The following is a 20,859-nucleotide window of genomic DNA, read 5'->3' as shown; positions in this document are numbered from 1 at the left end:
AAGACATAAGGGTTCAGCAAATTGCTGAAAAATTGAGAACGAGAGGTTGGTTATCAAAGTGTCTCAGGATGACAGTTTGGGAGTAGATCTGGGAAGGCAAAGACTGAGGTTGGATTTGAGCAAGCCTTTTAAGAGTTTTGAACTTGACTAACTTTGAAATTATAAGGATGAGCTGTGTTGTCCACTGAAAAAGAAAAGTGAAAGTCCCTGAGTTAAAAAAAGTTCAGATATGGAGATAATAAATCAGGTCTTCTATTTATGGAAAAACAGACTTGAATGCATATATATGCAGCCACCATCTTTATAGCTAACAAGAGATTTACCAGTGCAGTGTTTATGTGTCTAGTATACCTATTATTCTAGAATAAAATATGTTGTAAATAGAAAATATAAATTTAAATTTGGTCACATCTTAAACAACAGTTCAAGTCACTAACCTAGGTGACACCCCAGATGGAGAAGCCATCTGGTTTAGATCACTTATATAGTGATCTAAATTCAAATCACATTGTATTTTTAACACCTATAGGGTTCCCTAGTTCTGCCCTGCCTAAATTCTTTGAGACTTAGTTTCCTTATGTAGGAAATTGGGATACAATACCCACATTCCAGGATTTCTATAGAGATTATAGAAACTTGAGGTGGTATCTGACCTAGATTGGGCCTTCAAAGAAATGGTGGTTATGTTAATTGCTGCTCATAATCCAATGTCAGATGCTGGGGACAACAGTGAGGAGAGGCGAGATAGACACGTGGTTTCAGGCAATATTTTACAAGATTGCACAGCTTTCATTCCAACTAAAAGAGCCCTGTGTTTTCCTAGCTATCCATTAGACGTAAACCATTCATCACTTAAACCATTAGAATTTGGAATAGCTATAGGAATATTAGAGATTAGAGCAGCTGTGGTGTTCATAGAACAGTCGTGTTGATTCCATGGATAATAGCTTACCACCTAAAAGAAAACTAGGTAATTTGAAAAGCTCTATACTTTTAGTTAGATGAATAAATTTCCCACCATCATACCTAATGCTCACTCAGAAACAGTTTACACACAGGGAGGATGTGGATTGCTCTTCAACTTTCAACAGAAATAGGCACACATGTAAGCAGACGTATGATAAAATTTGATGTGTACAAGTTCCCCTACCTCTGTGTACTTCTCTTAAGAAGCAACCATAATAAAACAATGCCTTTCTATTAATAAATGAAAAGAGGAAAGGTAAGTGAAAGTATACTTGGCTCCATTCAGAATAGAGCCTCCCCATACCTGACTTTCACTCTGTCTCTGGAAGAGAAGGAAGGGGGTGTAGGCAGGAGAGTTTGAATGCCAGGGCAGCTCCAAAACAGGGGTGGTGAATTGAGGAGTGATGTGAAATATGATGTGTATGATTGAATCAGGAAATAGAGGTGTGAAGTCCAATGGCCAGGGTGATAGTCTCCCAACCAAGCATTGTCTTTTGTCCCAGCTTCTGACTTTCTGTCTGTGGTGAGGGGATTTTCTTTGCTCCAAATTATTTATCCAGAAAAGGGCACAAAACAGGAGGTTCTTCACATCAGGGTCGTGACAGCATTAGGTCCCTGAAGTCAAGATTGGAGGTACAAAAAGGAAGAGTTAAAGGATCACTAAAGGTAAAGTATGCTTACCTCCTAATCCTCTTCAAGGTGGGTCCTGAGAGGTTCCCTTTTGGAGAAAGCAGAGTGCAGCTCAAGAAAGATAATTTGGTTACGTACTTCAATTCCCTCATTTTCTAATGGTGTGATATTGGGTAAGTTACTTAGCCAAGTTATTAACTGGTCATATTAACTAATTTTTGAAATGAAGACAGTCAAATACTCAGAAAGTTACTTTTCCTTCTCCTTATCCCCACACCAACTCATGCCTAGACTTTACTCTTCTGAAAGCTTGCCCAGAATCAACATCATGTGTTTCAGCAAGAATCTGAAAAAAGAGAAGCCCATCGCCATCACCATATGGCCATGAAGCCCCACCTACCATTCCACTCAATCAAAGGAGCAAAAAGTTGAAATTTTTATGTAGTCAGACTTCAACAATATCTACCACTCCAATTTCCATTCTAACTGTTCATAAAGCTTTTAGGAAACATAGTAATAAATTGAGTCTTATTTTGAACCATTCTGAGATACATAAAAAAAAGAGAATTCAGCACACCTCAATCCATTTTTTTTTTTATTTTACAGCTAAGGATATGGAGACCCAAGGAAAGGACGGACCTTATTCAAAGTTACATAAGTCACAGAGGGCACTTTACTATGATAAAAGAACAAAATAAAAGCTAAGAAACAGGAACCAGATAGACCACAATTACTTTTGAAAAAAATAAATCAAAATATATTAAATTAGCTGAGAGGTAAATTTAATTCTGTTCTTTGATAGTCCTCTGCAGTGTTAATTTCTCTGAACTTTAACAAGTTTAGTTCCTGTATGTCCCCCAAAATATTATGCAAAGCTTTACAAAATTCCTTTTTTTTTCCTGATCTTATGTGCTTGCTGGTAGCATAAAGGAACCAAGATGATGTAGGGAAAAGTGATGGTTTATTTTTAGGGTTTTTAAAGACTAAACACTCCGAGTGAAGCAACTAGCCCAGTGCCTGGCACAATTATAAGTACCCAGTGTCAGTTGAGCCTGAAGGGCTATATTGAATGTTCTAAGGTTTTGAATGTTGGACTAGATATGAAATCATGAACAGAGGTGAGGAATACCTTCACCTCTGTTCATCATCAGCTCTGCTGAAAAAGATTGGACTGAACAGAAGCCTTCTAAAAGAATGGCAATGAAAAGACTTTCCTAAATGAACTTGTATTTGAGCCTGGGCCCATGACACAAACTGATTTGCATTACTTTTCATATATGGGAGTTTTGATGATAAGCTCCTGGAAGGCAAGGACTCACTCATATTTCTCCGTATCTCCTATAGTAGACACAGGGAAGAAACCAAATTGATACCCATTAAATGACTGTGGAATGCCTAACTTAACCTGAAGCTTCAGTTTTCTTACACCAAAAATCATTGCATTGAGCTCTACTGGAAAGCCTTCTAAATAGCTTAAATAACTTAAAGGTATTGGAGGAATAGGGGAAGGATCAGGAGGAGTAAGGCAGAGTTTGGATTAAGGTGAAACTATTACCTTAGTAATCCAAGGAAGGAGAACACTGATTGTGATTAACACACTAACTGCCACACTAGAAAAAAAAAATTCCCTGGGGCCATGGTGTTTTATTAAAACAAAACGCTCCTTTTTAATTTGTTATTTTTTATTGTTTTCTGTGTGTGAGTTATATGAAGTGCAATCCATGTTTTTAGAATTAAATTGTCAATATTAATTGTAACAATAAGAACATCAATAAGTAAGATTTTCACAAGCCAACTGCAGGGTTTTGCTTCACGAGGCAGTTAATGTGTTAAACAGAAACACTTTGACTGGCTCTTAAAAAAAACAGAGAAATTTTCAGACCATCTCTGTTTTATTTGCATAGTTATTATATAACCCAGTGGTTCTTAATGGGGTGATTTTTCTCCTCGTGGGACATTTGGCAATGTCTAGAGATATTTTTGGTTATCACAACTGGGGAGGGGGTGCTACTGGCATCTAGTGAGTAGAGTCTAGAGATGCTGCTAAACATCCTATAATATACAAGGCAGTCCTTGGCCACAAAGGTTTTTCTGGCCCCAAAAGTCAATAGTGCCGAGATTAAGAAACCCTGGTCTAGCTCAACACAGGGAATGGCACCACTGATTGAAGGGAAAAGTAAATACCTTAACTAATTTTTACAGAAGGATAGAAGCATTAACAAATATGCTCACTGGGTCTCACTTATGCTTCCCATGTTAATGTGGTATAATTTTTGACCTGATGTTATTCATTATCAAGTATTACAATGTTTTGGTTGATTTATCCAAATCTTCTATTTTGAAAGAAATTAGACAACAGTGCATAAAGATGATAAATACTAAAGCCCTGGAGCACTCTAGGGGCACAGGTCAGCTTCTGACTTTCCCAGTCTCTACTCTCTGCCCCTCCCACCAGCAGTGATAGTACTAAACAGGAGAGAAGACAAAGTTCAGCTTGCATGTTAAATCTAACCTTCTTCCATCTACCTGCAGAGATCTTTCTCGTTCCTCTTCAAAGCCCTTTCTCAAGGCTAGCAGACAGTCAAGAAAAGGATGACAGGATATCAAAGGGTTTCACAAGCCCCCTGGTTAGCTTATATGTTCCACTATTGAGACCCCAACCTGCATTAAAGGCAAAAGATCCTGTCTCAGCAAACATTCAATTGAGAAAAAGTCAGGAAGGAAAGTAGCATTGGATATGCTAAGGAAAAACTGAATGTCGTTAGGGGTAGGTGCATGAATACAGTGTTTTCTACCATGACATTTTCCTGTCTTGAGGAAAAAGCCATTAAGCAAAAAGTGTCTAAGGGCTCCAGCCACTGGTATTAATTAGTATAGAAATGGGTAGTAGCCTAATGTAGTCTGAATTAAGGGGCAATCCAAGTATGAGGCTTCCTTCAGAAAGAATTTTTTCCCCAAACACTGTACCTTAAACTATGAAAAATGAATTAATTTAATTTGTTATTTTCCCATCCTGAAGATACAAAGCCTCTTTCCTCACTTGAGGCCACTAAGGAAGTGTTATTTGACTTCAGACAAGCGGACACCCTGTACATAAAACTTTCATCTAATTTTGCATAGGAAAATGTGCAAATCCTAGATGAAAACTCAGCTCAATTATATATACCCTGTATCTCAACAGTTCTTTACCACGCAACTGTGTATTTGTTCTTTTTAAACACTAGCTCTTTGATTCAGCAAGAAACCTTCACTGCTAGACAAGGAATCAATTTCTACAGTCTAGAAAGAGTGCACGTTTGTAAAGTTGGCAGAAAACTTGCTTTATTGGAAACTCACATAATGTCATCCTTGATCGCAGCATATTAATATGGCTCCAAAGTATGTCAGTTTTAAAATACTGAACTCAGGAGGTGATTTAATTTTAATTTTAATTCCTAGTGATCCAATATTTTTAGGTTACAGAGAAAAATATTGAGCAAGCTTAACTACATTCAAAAGGACAAACAAAAGAATAAATCAGTCTTGGCAAAGATTTAAACTTTAGGTGCATTATGGAGAAGAAAAATCAATGATATCTTTACAAAGACCTACTCTTTCTGTAGCAGTTTGACAGTATTAACCATTTCAGTGATATATGCCAGTTATTCCCAAGGGTGTGAGTGGTGGAGGGACATCTGTTCTACCTTGAAACAAATTGAACTTCAAAGCCTAGATGTTAAAAGGGATATATGAAAGGCTTGCATTGAATTAGCACCTCCTTACTGTATTCTGCTCTACTGATCCCCCCCTTTCTGAAGTCCAGTCCTCCCTTGGCTTCCTTAGCACTCCATTCTCTCAGTTTTCCTTCTTTCCCTTCTGAGGAGTCCCTATTTCTCTACAGCACCTTAAAATGTTGGTGTGCCGCAGGGCCTGCTTCTCTACCTACTCTCTTCTCCCTAGGTGTCTCATGGTTTTAATACTGGCCACAGGCTGATATGTTTTAAATGTCTCTTAACAGCCTACAAGTCATTCCTGAGCATTTGAAAGGGAAGGCCATGTAGTGCCTGATGCACAGAAAAGTTGCTCAGTAAGTGTTGAGTGAATGAATGAATAAAAAATATATAAAAATGGATTCATGGGACTTGAGTGAGAGACATGTGGAAGAAAGCTGAGTTGTCCTCCATAAACTCATCCTAGAACAGTCAGTCCCCACCCTGGCTTATCAGCTGACCTCAAATGTATGACTAAGCCCAGGCAAGATCAGCAATGCCCAGCCTAGATCAGCAGAACCCACTAGCCAACCTATAGCCTAAGAGAAATTAAAAATGTGTTGGCGTTTTAAGCCACTGTGTTTTAGAATGATATTAAATGTAACACAATCTTACTAATCAACTAGTTCTAAGTCTGCCTTTTCCTGCCAGTCTTGAATTCCTCCTTGAGGGCAGAGATAGTATCTCTCTTGTCATGCTATGCCTAGTAACCACCATAATTCCTGGCTTGTGCAAGATACTCAATAAATATCTGTTGACAAATACATAAATTCTGCTAATGGTGCTTATAAACATTGTCACTTGCTGCCTGGAATTAAGGCAAATGACCCATTGAACTTGGAATATCAAAATGTGTTAAATGAATAAGTTATTTGTAATGATAAATATTTATTGAGCACTTACTCTCACCAGATACTGTGTTATGCTTGTGGTATCTATTTAATAAAACTGTGTTCAGTAGGGATGCAATAAAGGCTGTATGTGTAAATGGAATCCTGATTGGGAAGGGAGATCGATCTCTTTTAAAACATCAATAGCCACTCCAAAAGAAAAAGCTGCACTAAAGGAAAATGTTCCCAAACTATTCTGATTTGCTTTGGGGATTTTTATTTTACCTCCCTCACTAAATATTCCGGGTATATTTAACCAATTATCCACTAAGTGAACAGCTAACTGTGCATGCCAATTAGAGATTTACTGATTTAGTTCATGCATCTTCTAAAATGGATCCAAATGCTATCATCTCAGAGAAAAATCAAGTGATTACAGAGGAAAAATGGCTGAAAAAGGAGCATAAGAGAAAAGTTACTGGGTGGTTTTTTGAAATGCCCTTTGTTCCTTCCTTGTTGCTTGCAAAGAACCAGATTTTGCTCACGGCATGAGGCAGCCTGCGAGACAAATGTCCTCCTGTAAGAATGGCTTGCTTGAGCCCACATTATCCCGTAGAGGCCTATGATTAGTCTGGGATTTGCTGGGCTGTATGTATCCTAGAAAGGATTCCAGTAGAGGGACCATGCGAGCTCTACTACTCCTCTGCTTGTGTTTTTTTACCCAATAAAGTATTTTAAATAGGGTGTGTGTTCATTTGTGTGTGTGTGTGTCCACACCTTCTTTGAATGGCAACTAGTGACCACAAAGGGACACATTTCTCTTGTCCCAGTGTTTTTTGCTTTTGGAAGGGATAGAATCAACTGTGCCATCATGAGGCCAATGGTAGGTCTCTGGTAGAGTTCAATTGAGACAACTCCTATTCCATTGAGGTTCTCCGTGAAGGGTCTGCATTAATTCAGGGGAAGTCACCTGTGCTCACACAAAAAGAGAGAGACAGAAAGAGAAAATAATCTGAATGTGGATGTGTTAGTCCCTATAATCTCCTTGTATTTGCGGACAGACCATCCTAAAAAGGGGGCCACCCCTCTCAGTGAACAACATGACTACAATCCAAGGTGGGCCCCAAAGTCCAGAGCAGGAATGGAACTCCTGAGCTCTCACTGGGAGTGCCCAAATCTGGATGACCTAAAACAGTCCTTCTCTACCTGTGTGGACCCCACTTCAGAAACATGGCATTTGCAGAACTCTACATCTCCCCTTCCCTTTTCTTGGAGAGGCAGCACATGGCAGAATCAGTTAAGGCAGCTTTAAGGCCTAGTGGTTCTATAAGCTAAACTAGGGGTTTGAAGCATTACTCCATTTAAACAAGCATTGCAGGAAAAATAACCTGTAGTGAGTAAATGTTCATTTAAGGAACAAAGGGAAGGAACACGTGACAAAGCTCAGGAATGCTGCAATTTCATCCCTTGCCTACTGCATAGTCCAACATTTAAACTAGGATGTGGGGAACCCACAAAGGGAGTGCCCTGTTGGGTGTATTGGATAAGTGCACTCTTCTGAGAGGTCAAAGATAGTGCTACAGTTTTCAGCTAAAGATTAGCTCTCACCAGCAGTGGGTAAGATGGTGCTGAGCTCTTTTCTCATGTCTTATGCATGAAAGGAGGAGTCAGGGTATAGGAGTAGCTGAGGCAGCAGAGGATGCTGAAGAGATCAGGCTTGGGAGTTAAACAGACTTGCCTTCAAATCCCAATTAGGATACTGATTAGCCATGTGACTTGGAACAAGTTATTTCCCATCTCTCCACTCCAGTCTCTCTATTATGCCCTTTAAGACTGAAGACATCAACCTTATCGGGTGGTTGGGACGAATAGCAATAATAAACCTAAAGTACCTTGCACATAAAAGATGCTAAAATTGATATCTAAGAATCAGTGTATAATTTCCTGCACATAACATATAATGAAAATTCCTGGGACCTCCTTTGTCATGCTTTTGGAGGGAAATGGACCATTGCATGCAATCCTGCTCCTTGCAAAAGTCACAAAGAACAATATCTTGACAGTGACCCAACCCAGTTTGGCAGGACTTTTTCCTCATGTGCCTTACTTAAGTCACTGCTCGCTATGTAATGAAAGTTTTGTCATTCAGGGACTTAGGTCACCAGATAATATTGTGTGAGATAAGGTTTTGAGGTGGAAGGTCAATTGGCCTGAGGTGATCAAATGCTGTTCTGCAGCTGAGAAGCTTACAGCAGCACAGTGAATAAATCTTGACTCTGACACTGCAGCCTATAAAGCATTTTGACCAAGTCAAATTTGATGAGAATTGGCCCTGAAAATATTTTAAAATTAAATTTGGCTATTTCTCTTTTTTCTCAATAACAAGCCACCTCTTTAATTTATTGTTTTTCCAACAACAGGCACAAGCTTCCTCCACCAAGGGTTACTTGGTAGATCAGACAATGTGTTTCTGATTGACACCTGATTGGTGTCACTGGTATAACTAGAGAATAAAGTGGGACCTCCTTTTGGGGCCACCATTAGTATGAGACACATTCTCCTGTAACTGAAAGACTTTGGAGACAAGCTGCATCTGAATATTGGCATTACCATTTCCCACCTGTTGACATTGGACAAATTATTTCACTTGAGTCTCAGTTTCCCTAGCCATAAAATGGGGAGAAAAAAAAATATCTACCTTCTTATCTCCAAGGATTGTTGTGAGAATTAATGTTAGGTAAAGTGCTTGGAATTGTTGGGGCTCAGAAAGCTATAACCAAAGAGTGGCACTTTGGACATGCTGAAAACCCTGAGAAGCTGCCTCAGAATCAAGATCCTTCTAATGTCTTCCCCTGCCCCACCCCCAAATGAAGGAAGGGACTCTCTCTGGAATTTCCTTACCTAAACAAGAAAGTTTCTTCCCAAAAGAAATACAATTGTCCTTAAGACCCCTCCCTAGGGATCTCATCAAACAACCAGGAAAGCTCAATCACTGGAAAAGAGAATGGGACGCATCGCCAGGCCCAGACAGACTTTTCATGGACTCTTCTGAGGGCAGCTCCAAGAGATCACCTAAGAAACTGTAATAAGACAACCTTTGCTCCCGTGAATCATCATCTGAGCTTTAGACCTATCGTTTCCGCTGAAAATCAATTACTTCTATACCTCGCCTCCCCTATGAAGAGGGCATTAAGCCTCAACCATCTGGCCCCTCCTTGAGTTCATATTTTGAATGACTCCTGTGCATGTTTGCATATAATAACAATAAATTTGTTACGCTTTTCTCCTGTTAACCTGGTTTTTGTTATAAGGGGTATTGGCCATGACCCATCATGATGGGGAGGAAAGGGATCACCCCCTTTCTACCCCTACAGCACATACTAAGTTCTGGAAAATTGCCTATCATTGTTCCAATTATTAATTGCCTTAGACTAGAGAGTAGGGTTCCCACAACTGATGAAAGAGAATTCATTGCTAATATCCAGAAGTTTAAGTAATATCTAATCCTATGGGACTGGGGAAGTACTCAGGGCAAATCTTAATAACACTCCCATCAATGGTGGTGACTTTATTGAAATGGGAACATTTAAGCAAAAAAATCTGCTTTTTAATAATTAAAAATGACGTTTCCTCATTTCTACCTTTATAGGTGGAGAGGAGCATCCCCTGGCTTAAAGAAAGGAGAGTAGGCAAGTCTTTTATCTAGGAACAGTTCTATTGCATTCAGATTGAATTTAATTATTTACTAACCATTCTACACTTTCTTTGTGGAGAAGTCATGGAGGGGAAAGGGCATAGGATTTGGAAGCCAGCAAAACTAGGTTCAAATTAAATTCTGCCATTTATTGGGGAAGTGACTTAAGCTTTCTGCATCTTCCTTTGCTCATGTGTGCAATGATTGTAGCAACCCCTATCTGACAGGGTTTTGTGATCATGCCTCTAAGGGGCTATGCACAGTGCTCTCACTGGATGTAGAAGTGGCCCAGTGGAATTGTGCTCTCTTCCTTTTCCCCTTTGTAGATCTGGTCTTTGAACCAATGTATACTTGTTGCTTCCAAAGCTGACATGCTGGAAGATTGTCCTGGAGCTGTTCTGAGAATATATATCTTAAAATAGCTGGGGCTTATAAGTAGAAATATGCTAGCACATGGTGGAAGTGGACAAGTGATTTTCATGTGTTGTTGTAAGTGTGGATATTGGCTGTGAGGCAAGACAAGGGTAAGTGTTGATAAAATGCAGGATGTAATGTCTCTTGTTTAACACTTTCCCAGTGGGCATTATTCAAGCTGTTTATTCTTAAGCACACTAAAAAATTCTGTAGAATATAACAAATGAATACGTGAATCAACGTAATTTAGAATGCTAGGAGTGATTTATAAACATGGATAGCAATTAAAGCCTCCCAATCATATCAAAGTCAGTTTTCACACACATGATGCTACAATAATTTTATGCTGCAGTAGCTGATTATGTCTAGATGATATGAGGGTAATGCCTCAGTGATGACAAACTCTGGCATAACTCAGGGACAGATATCCAGGCCATGAGCAGTTTGAGTCAAGCTTTGCAATATCACTCTAGAGCAGTGTCATCAAGTAAAGAAGTGGCAGTACTTTTCTGGCATATTGAAACACCCCTTTTCTCCTTCTCCACCTTCTCTAAGTGCACTTATATTAATACGTAGGTCCCGAGAAACTCTTCCACCCACATTTGCAAGCTGAATCCATCAGTCTAAGAGCATAAAAAATGTTGCAACAATTGCTTGCAAGAAAGGATGTTGGTCACAAGGTGGCAGATTACCACGCTCCTATGGAGAAACCTGATTATTTTTCTAAAGTGGCAAAGAAGCAGGGAACTTCAGAAGGTGTGTGTATTGGCGGGGGAGGGTGTCTGGTGGCAAAGATAAATACCTTACATGGCCACAAGTTCTAAAGGTCACGTAAGTGCTGCCTGTCTAGCTGGGCCCTCTAATCACAGGGCACCTCTTCAAGAGGCCCATGCAATCAGCATAAGATTTCTGAATTAACAGCTGCCATCAGTCAGCAGACCTTATGCCAAGGTGATTATTTTCTAAGGCAGTGACTCTAACCCTGTTAGCACATTAGAATCACCTGGGGAGATTTCAAAACTGTACCCATGTTGAGCCTCTGCCACAAGTGATTTCACAGGGATTTTTTTTTGGTTTGGTTTGTTGATTGGTTTTGGTCTGACATTGGGCTCAGGCATCAATATTATTTAAAAGGTCCTCAGGTGATTCTGATGTGCACACACATTTGGAAATCGCTAATCTAAAAGTGTTTCTTAAACTATGGGCCACAGACCTAGCATAGGTCTGTGTTTATGTCACTAAGCATATCTTTTATTTGGTTCAGCTGACATTATTTTCCACAGCAAGAGAGCAATACTTTCTTGATGAAAGAAGCAGTGCATTGATTTACTTTCTGGCATAAGCTCCTTATCTAGTCCTGGACTGGTAACAAAGAATTTCAGGCCCATGGTCCACAATTTAAGTAGCACTTCCCTAAAGATGTAGGTGTGAGTCAGAGAGGAAGGGAACAGCAATCATTTTCCGAAGTGTGCTAGTGGTGAAAGCCCATCTTTGATGAGAATACACTGCTCAGTGGGGCCAGCATGGCCTTTCCTAAAGTGTTACTTGTAGGATATTGATCAGTGTTAGGAGTAAAAAGGGTCCTGTAGCTGGAAGATGTTGTTTACCACCGAATTGTCCAAAGTAAGACAGCTTCCTTATCTGCAAGACTCTTCAAAACCTTTAATATACTCGTATGCATTGTGACTCTCTAAGAGTAGTGTGTAATTTGGGAAATATATATTTGACTGGAGAATCTTCTTTTCATTAAGATATCTTGTATGATCAGCGTTTCATGAAACATAATTGGAAAACATTGATCTGATGATTACTTAAGAATCTGTGAAATAGATTATAGTTCATTCCTGAATTCTCTTCAACCATGCAAATGAGTTGTCATTTAACACAAAAGACAGGGTGAAAATTGGAGCAGAGGCAGCAGCACATTCTTGGGTATCTCCTTCCTTAACAGAGGCAGACTTTCATATATTAGGGTTCATCTTGATTTGGGGAATCAGCTAAAAGTCATCCAGGTTATGCTTTTATCAACATGGAACATAGTCTAGCTGGGTCATATCATGCTGGGACAGAAGGACAGATTTCCTTAAGTGGTTTATCAACTGGCTGGGAAGAGAATAAAACCAAGAGGAGTTGCTGAGACATGAGAGCCTAGGAGCATGTTGGCAACATGATCCCTGATAGAATGGTTCTGAAGGAGGCAGCACCCATATGGATAGATAATTTCCAGATTTTTTCAAGTATCATACTTTGATTTAGAAACTTTAAAATCAAAACCACCTCCATATACTGTCATTCATCCAGTAGACCTTTCAGAGCACTTTCCTAGAGCAGCATAATTTTAAGCATAAATGCCTCAAACAGGTCATCAATGCTGGCTTTACACAGGACAAATATCTGCCCCCAATATTAACTAAGGGTCATCTCATTCAAAAGGTTGCAAGGGAAAGACTACTTTGTCTCAAGAAAACAACATCACCACCACAATGGGAACATCTATGTTCAAAGGGGAGGGGAGGCCTGTTGCTTTAAAAAGTGAATCCTATTTTCAACAAATGAATGGTTATTAGTCTCTACTGTAAAAGCCAGCCTGGAGACTGAATTGAGATGCATATTGGCTGCTACATATACCTCCTTGATTAGACTCAGTTTTCCAGAGAGTAGAAACCGTCCCTAAAATATGACTTAATTTTGTGTTTGCTGCCATAAGGTGGGGGAAATAGGAGAGAAGACAGAAGGGGTTTCAGTGCCATTGCTGGTTTCCTAATGTTATTAGGACATGACAAGTTGTCTTCTAAGAAATAAATTAACCTGCAACCAAGAGAAACAGGTTTAAACACTTTGTGGGGAGACAGTGGTGTTTGCTCACTGCTAATTACCAAAGCCTTCAGATTTCTAACTTTAATTTGGACCAATATTTTTATTTTTCCTGTGACTCTACAATTAAGCTGCCATTTGCTTCAATGAGCAAAGAAAACTCTGGTGTTGTTTTGGCATTCTTCAGGTCATAAATCAGAGGCAGGGTGACCCTAAGCCATAGTTACTTTGAAATAAAAAGATTAAAGTCTTTTTATCTATTCAGTCACCTGAACACACGGCCTCATGTTTATCTAATAGAATAGGAATATCCCCTCAATTCTTATCCTCAAGGGGACAGACATGGAACCCAGTTTGAACATTTTCAGGTGTCAAGCATCAGAAGTTATTACCCAATTCTAGCTTAGTGACAAAAAGATTTAATAGTAGTAGTTTAGTTTTCTTTAACTATTAATTCAAATTAATACTGACCCATTTTTGTCAAAAGGAAAATTAGTATTAAGATGAGGAAAGTAAACAGTTAATGCCAATTTGATGGTGAGTTCATGTGGTGCTTGTTTATCTATTCTTGTGATACTTCACTTAGTAGATAAACAACAGGAGATAACAAGGTTGAAAAAAAATGAAGATGAAAAGAAAAACATTTCCCTCAGTATGTTCCATAATATTCTTTTACCTTCTTCCTCTCCTATCATTTAGGCAAGACTGACATTCATGGTGACATGATCTTTCTAGGATAATCAAGGCATTATCAGAGTAACAGACATTATGTTAGTGGCAAATATAGTCCTTTAACGTTTAGCATGTAATTTTGCTTTCTCTTGGTTGGTGAAAGCTGCCATACTTCACCACCAGTCTCGAGCACAGATTCTCTTCTCTTCCAACCACAGCCACTATGGTTGGATGCCTCTCTGAATAAAAAGGTTACAGATGTCCTGAGGGAGATGGTGTGTGTGTGTGTGTACTTTTTAAAAATCACATGAAAACAGGACTACAGAAAAAGGCCAAATGCCTGATTAGAAGACAGTGACAAATCACTGAGCTCTATAATATTTTCCTATATTGTGTTAACTCCTTCAAATTACTATTGTAATCGAAATTTTCAGTCCTAAAACCAAATATTGGGAATCCATGATTTATTTTTCTCTGTAGATTTTTCAATACTATCTACTCACAAGCATACACATTTAGGTGTGACTCTTTTTAATAATCTTCAAACATCAGTAAAAGCCCAGTAAGTGGCACTTGGGAAGCAGCAACTATGCTGATAAGAGATTGGCTTCCAGGAGTTACTCTAAATCTGTGATTTCAGTTTGGCACACATGGCATAGAAAGGAAAAGTTAACACAAGAATAAAGCTGTGAAGATTATATTAATAGTTCCACTTGCCAAAAGACTCCTGGAACAGTAAGAAAAAGATTTTGGTAATGATCTCCACTCTCCATGTGGCTTTTTAACAAAGAACATTGCTGGTACTGGGCCAAATTAGACTCTCAGATACTTATGTGTGCTTCTTCAGCCAAATTCCAGTACTCACATAATATTGTATTGTAAGTGGTTTTTATGGAAATAATCACATCACTGAAAATCACAAGTATTTGGAACAGATTAAAGAATTTGTTTTGAAATTGGATATTCTTAAATAGAAACCTGGTTTTGGCAAAGTGAAATCTGGCCTTAGTGTATCCTGAAAAGCTCGTGAGGACTTTCAGTCCCTCTATGTACTGTTTTACATGAATTCTGAGGACCCTAGACATAATATAAAAATGTCTTTATAAAGATAGATGGCTTTAAACAGTGTTAAATAAATTACCTGTACCAAATCTCAAGTGGTAGTAAACTATGGAAATAACCTGGCCCTTACAAACAGTGGCCAACCAAAAGAAACACCAAGGCTTTACCTATATTAATACAAAAATAGTTGATTTTATCAATTCAGTAAGGAAAAAGCAAATTAATTCCAACTGTATCATAATACACATAAATCTTTGATTTAATTTAATCATTTCTAAAACTTATAGAGTTCAAACTTTTATTTACCCTCAATTTAAATTTTTTTTTCATTTTTCACATGGGAGTTTTCAACATTGTATAACAAACAATCAGAAGAGGTCAAACTGGCATGTTGGCATTGTCAGACCAAACAATGGATAGCTTAACCATCCTGTCCATTGCCTTCACATGCTGTGGAATTGGTGGGCATCCACAGCCAAGGTCAATGAAGATCTCATGCTTTGGCACAGAGACCATGAGAAGAAATATCTCTTCAAAATGCTTCACATGAGAATAAAACATTTCAATGTATGGACATAGTTTAGATCTAAGATACTATCCATTTGTAATAAAGAGGTCTTTTATTTTCACTAATTATAATAAAATGTTACAATAAATTTAAGAGAGAACTGAAGACTATACCTTACAGCATTTAAAAACTAGTCTTGCAAAAATTTTCCAAGATGCCAGAATGGCCATTGAACTCTTCCAAACTCACAGTTACCTCACCTCTTGAAAATGAAGAGCTTCGGTGTCCTACATGAAGTAAGCATATGAATTTCTTGGCATTATTTCCTTATTTATCCAAGACCTGTTCCACAGCATGCTTTCTTTTGTCCCCATCTAAGGTCTTCTGCATTCTTTTAATTTCTACAGAGATCAAGTATTTTCATTTTAAGGTCTAGGTTCACCGTTAGCTTCTGGGCCTTTGTTTCAAAGGGTACAGTATGATTGTAAATAGTATTAAAAAGTCATCCCAGAAAACCTCTAATGAGTGTAATACTATTTACAAATAATTCATAGGAATAAGGAGGGAAATACTGGCTTCACTATCCTGGCAGGAGGACCCGACAGGAAGGTAAGACTAAAAGAAATCTCAAATCTGAAAGAAGGCAAGGTCCATCATCAAAGTATACAAGTGAAAGAATGACAGCCACGTTAAACACAATGGCAGCCACTCAATATGTGGATAAAATGACAGATTAAAAACTATCCAAACCTTGTAGAAGAGAGTTTAACTGCTACCCATTCTCTGAAGAATTCTTTATATCTGAAAACATTCGCAACAGTATTCACAATACACTCCAGATGGTACTCAAAAATTAATAGATCACATCAAAATTATATGTAATAACAAAAGAGATAGGGTTTTTAGTTATTCGACTGTTTTTTTAATCTGAAGTGTTGTTAAAACAATTTTAATTTTTTAACCAATTGCTTGACTAAATTTAGCCAGCTGCTTCTTAAATGGCCTATTTTTTCTTAACCAAACCACATTTTGTTTTTTAAGCTGATTTGCAAGAACAAAACAGTATCTGTGTGTGTGTGTATTTATATAATTTTAGAGAAAAGAAAGCAGAAAATATTGGAATGAATTATATATAGTAAAGTAATTGTCACTGGTTAAACTTTTTTCATTAAAGTATAAAATCAAGTTAGTATCTTCCCTACTAAACAGCTAAAAGATTGATTTTACTCACTGTAAAAGGGTCATGATTTACACCTCCTGATGAATAAATGTCGACATCAGAACTCACACACAAAGTGGCCAAGTTTGGATACAAAAATTAGAGGTAGAAAATAAATTTGAATGCTCTACTTTATTGCTCAAATAGAATTAAACATGGACACATGTAGGCTTCTCATTTTCTGTTAATGAACATTTAAAACTCTATTTGGAAGGAAGAGAAGGGAAATCTTTCAGATGTAAAATTTTGCTTCCAAAACTATGGACTAGAGTCTGTTCAGAGTAATTTCTTTACAGAAGAAATTTTAAACCCACATAGCAGTCTTTTCCAGGTTGGGACAGTTGTAATGAGAATTCTCATAATGTTGCAAAAGGGCAATTTGAAATAGGAACAAGGTTGCTCTTAGAAATTACACAAGAACCATTCATGGGAAAGTGTATGACCACTGCCAAAGGACAGGTGAATTTTGTCACTTCCAATGTTATTCATTGGTAAACTGCATCAATAGTATTTGATATGAGGGAAAGATGGGCTGTTTTTCAACAAGTATTTAATTAATGTACACATTATAATTCCCAAATGTTATTTTGAAAGTTGAAATGTGTTTACCATATTTTATTTGTAATGTGAAAAATATTCCTGTTCAATATATCACATGTAAAAAAGGTGGGAAAACGAATAAATATTCTTTCTGGCCAGACAAGCAACTTTAGAGATAGATGTGTGATATTGAGTGTAATGGATACCTTATTAACCTCAGTTTAAGTAACAGCAAGTAGAGTTGTCCAAACCTGTACTTGAGCTGGAAAGAAAAGACAAACTACTCATAGTTTCCTGGAGGCATGCATTTCACTATGGCAAAGTGCAACCAGGCGTGCATTATATAGGAAGTCTGGGACCGTTCAGCGAACTGAGTAGATCATGAGCATTCTTCAAGAGCAATGCAGAAGCTTTATGGAGTGGAGGAGAGTTTTTAAAAATTGAAACAATCTTCTCATCATTTCATTTTAGAAGTGTCATTCATCAGCTGACTGCTGCTTCAGGAATGCAAGGTGATGGGAGCGGACTTGGCCAGATGTTGGCTATAGAAGCAAGCAACTTAGGCAGCCCAAACCGGGCAGTGTAATGACATTAACTGAAAATGTTTCAGCTACGAAAAGCAGGAGGACGCTGCACACTGTGCCAGAGATGACTGTATTATACAGTGTCCCATCTGAGACTGCATAACACATCCACCAGCCAGCCAGGGAGCCTCCTAGCTATGGAAGAGGCCGAACAACACATAGCATACCAGAGGGCAATGCACAGTCCAAAAGAAAGAGAAAGAAAGAATGAGAGAAAACAAGCAAAACACGCGTCCGTCGTGCACAAACCTTCGGGCTCTGTGTTCTCTTTGTGGTGTACTTGCTTCAGCGGGCAGCAGAAGATTTCGTGACACTTAGCACGAAAGGGGGACTCTTTTTTCTTTAATTCCGCAGATTGGATGGAATCTTGCCGTAACATAATGTATTCCTGTGTGCCAGGGGGGGCGTCATCCAGAACTGTGGTCACCACATAACAAAATGAACTCAAGTTAGAGCTTCAGAAAAGCAGCGAATGTCTTAAATCAAATCTACTCCCAGGAAAGACTAAAGAAACAACATTCCTAAGAAAAACATCTAATAGCTTAGCAATTTTATTTTAACGGGTTTAGTTTAAAATACTAAAGCCCTGGGAATAGCTACTCGACTATATATACTTCTATTGCTCGCACAATGAAAATTTAACCGTGTTAAATCATACCCAAAGTTCAATAAAATATTTTAGCATTGATATCCATGTTGTATCTAAATAAACGCCATGTAGAGCTCACAGGTTTCAATCTGAGATACAATATAAATATTTACAGATGAAACTGGCTAATCTTCACCAATTATCAGTTAATTAGCTTATGTTTCTTTTCTTACTCTGCTCCTGGTGAGGGCCTCACTTCCAAGCAGTATATACCAAGTCAGACAGAAGAATCAAGGATGCTGTTCTTTACTTTTTTTTTTTTTTTTTTTTTGAGACAGGGTCTCGCTCTATCATCCCTAGGCTATAGTGCAGTCTCACCATGATAGCTCACTGCAACTTCAAACTCCTGGGCTCAAGCAATCCTCCTGCCTCAGCCTCCCGAGGAGCTGGGACTACATGCGTGCAACACCAGGCCTGGCTAATTTTTCTATTTTTTGTAGAGACCAGGACTTGGTCAAGCTCAGGCTGGTGTGGAACTGCTGAGCTCAAGCAATTCTCATGCCTTGGCCTCCCAAAGTGCTAGGATTACAGGTGTGAGCCACAGCACCCAGCCTGTTCTTTACTTTTTGATTTCCAAAGAGAACGGGGGCTGTTGCAACTAATCTTCAGATGTTCAAAACCACTTAATGAAGACAAAAGATTCCAGTTGGGAGCCTAATAATCAACACTGGGACAAAGATCTTGTTGGATTATGGAAGAGCTGGGCCTCGTGTACTAATTTTAGCTTTTGATACACACCAGGCTCCTCCCAGTCCACATTTTCTTTCTAGGCCCTTTGTGTTTCCCAAGCAGGATTGTATATCGCCAGTGTTTTTTGCCTGCAAAAACAGTATGTCTGTTTTTATAGGGTTCGCTGATACATTCTTTAGTCTGAAAGTAGGTGAAAATTTGATCTGCATTTGCAGAAACAGGGAACTTACCCCAGAATGGATTTTTTTTCTTTTTCACACCCTTTCCAATGAGGCCATTCCATTTCACCAGGAGTGAGTCAGTGCCTCCAAAGCTGTGATTAATGACATGTTGACTCATTCTACTCCCCCAAATGCATGCACTTAACATGCATATAGGAGGACTAATACCACCAGCAAAATCTTATCAGGAGAATAATGCCATGGTGTTTGTAAAACATAAACAGATTATGGCTGAATTTACATGGCATCTGAAGCTTTTACATTTGGCAATACATTCCTAGCTCACTGGCTGCTATCTTAATGGGCTTTAAGAACTTTCTTTCAGGTTGGGGGAAAAAAAGCATAAAAACCAACATAACTTCTAAATTAGTATTATGAGTTTAGAACAAGTTTTTGATAGATAGCCTGTATGTGGAATTGTTGTCTTCCTTTATAAGTCATTAAATTATGCAAGAAGGTGATGAATATTTTAGTCAGTTCTCTTTCTATTTTCCTCTAGCATTCAGCAGCAGAAATCAAAAATATTATATATACACACAACTACAGCTTTTCCTGGCAGAGTTCCCTTCATCTACTAGGAATGTGACTATAACTTCTTAGAATCTTGTTGTTGAATGCACATCTTTGCTAGCAACAGCTGCTATTCAAAACATTTGCAACCACTTCCTGCCATAAGCAGATAGTTATGATAATATAGACACTTATCAAATTCCAGCATCACAGCTGAAGACAAATCCTGGTTTTACCATCCAAAATATTTAAAGAAAACTACCAAAATTGGAATTCTTAAAAAAAGAAGCACCCCTAATTATATGGACACTGAGAATTACATTTTTATATACTGCTATATAGGAAACATTTTAAGATCAAAGGGCAACTGGAGGATAAAAGAGAATGACTTTTGGACAATGTAGAAAAAACTTGCTATTCAGAATTTCGTGACAAATATCGGTAAATTGTCTTCCATTTTCATTGTTCGATACCAACAATGATGTCACAAATGGGCATTTCTGGAGATTAATGGTGGACTGAAGCTAATAGCCTTTGGCTGACTCTCCAGCCATCAGCTTTTCCCAGCTGGCCATTAATTCCCAGAAAATGCCTTGCACTGTCATCATTATTGTTTAATTAGATACAACTGGTTATCTGTAACATACAACAAAATTCTAGTGAAAGCGACATGCTGACTGATACAAGAGCTAACCTAAAAATTCATCACAATGCGGAAAGCATGAAGGTCACAAAAGTACAGGATAATTGTTTTCCACAAAACTCTCTGTCTCTCTCTCTCCTGTTCTTCCTTCAAATTGAATTTAGCAAGTGCAAAAGGTGCCAAGATGAGAACATTTAAGGAGCCATCTGAGTAATAACCACAGGCACAGAACATTTCCTTGGAAATCGTGAACATCTGGGAGTTAATGGGTCAGCTTTGGGTCTCAGGCTGTCTCTACTCAATGCCTCAAACATCAGTCAATTCAAGTAAACAGAAAAAAGAATAGTCAATCTAACAGTAGGTTGGTGTTATGTTGACAAATAGCTAGAAACATTTTGGATTTTTTTTTTTTTTAACAAGAAGTGGCATTGTATAGGCAATGCCTCACTTGCGTCTCTAAGATC

At 38.3% G+C, this 20,859-nt stretch overlaps 1 protein-coding gene across 3 annotated transcripts in view; it reads right to left on the bottom strand.

Annotated features, from left to right (window-relative positions):
• Positions 1-20,859, bottom strand: part of FGF13 (fibroblast growth factor 13) — a 542,638-nt gene that overhangs the window by 204,003 nt on the left and 317,776 nt on the right. For 2 of the 3 annotated variants that reach the window (XM_012665256.1, XM_012665257.1), the window contains one exon: positions 17,932-18,099. The exons of the other annotated variant lie outside the window; for it this stretch is intronic. In XM_012665256.1, coding sequence (XP_012520710.1) covers positions 17,932-18,099 — 168 coding nt within the window. The remainder of the gene's footprint in view (positions 1-17,931; positions 18,100-20,859) is intronic. 3 annotated transcript variants of the gene reach the window in all.

Source organism: Propithecus coquereli, unplaced genomic scaffold, assembly GCF_000956105.1.
Source record: "Propithecus coquereli isolate 6110/MARCELLA unplaced genomic scaffold, Pcoq_1.0 Scaffold99, whole genome shotgun sequence".
Lineage (NCBI taxonomy): Eukaryota > Metazoa > Chordata > Mammalia > Primates > Indriidae > Propithecus > Propithecus coquereli.
The sequence above is the reverse complement of the archived record's forward strand: the minus strand, read 5'-3'. Positions and strand labels throughout refer to the sequence as shown.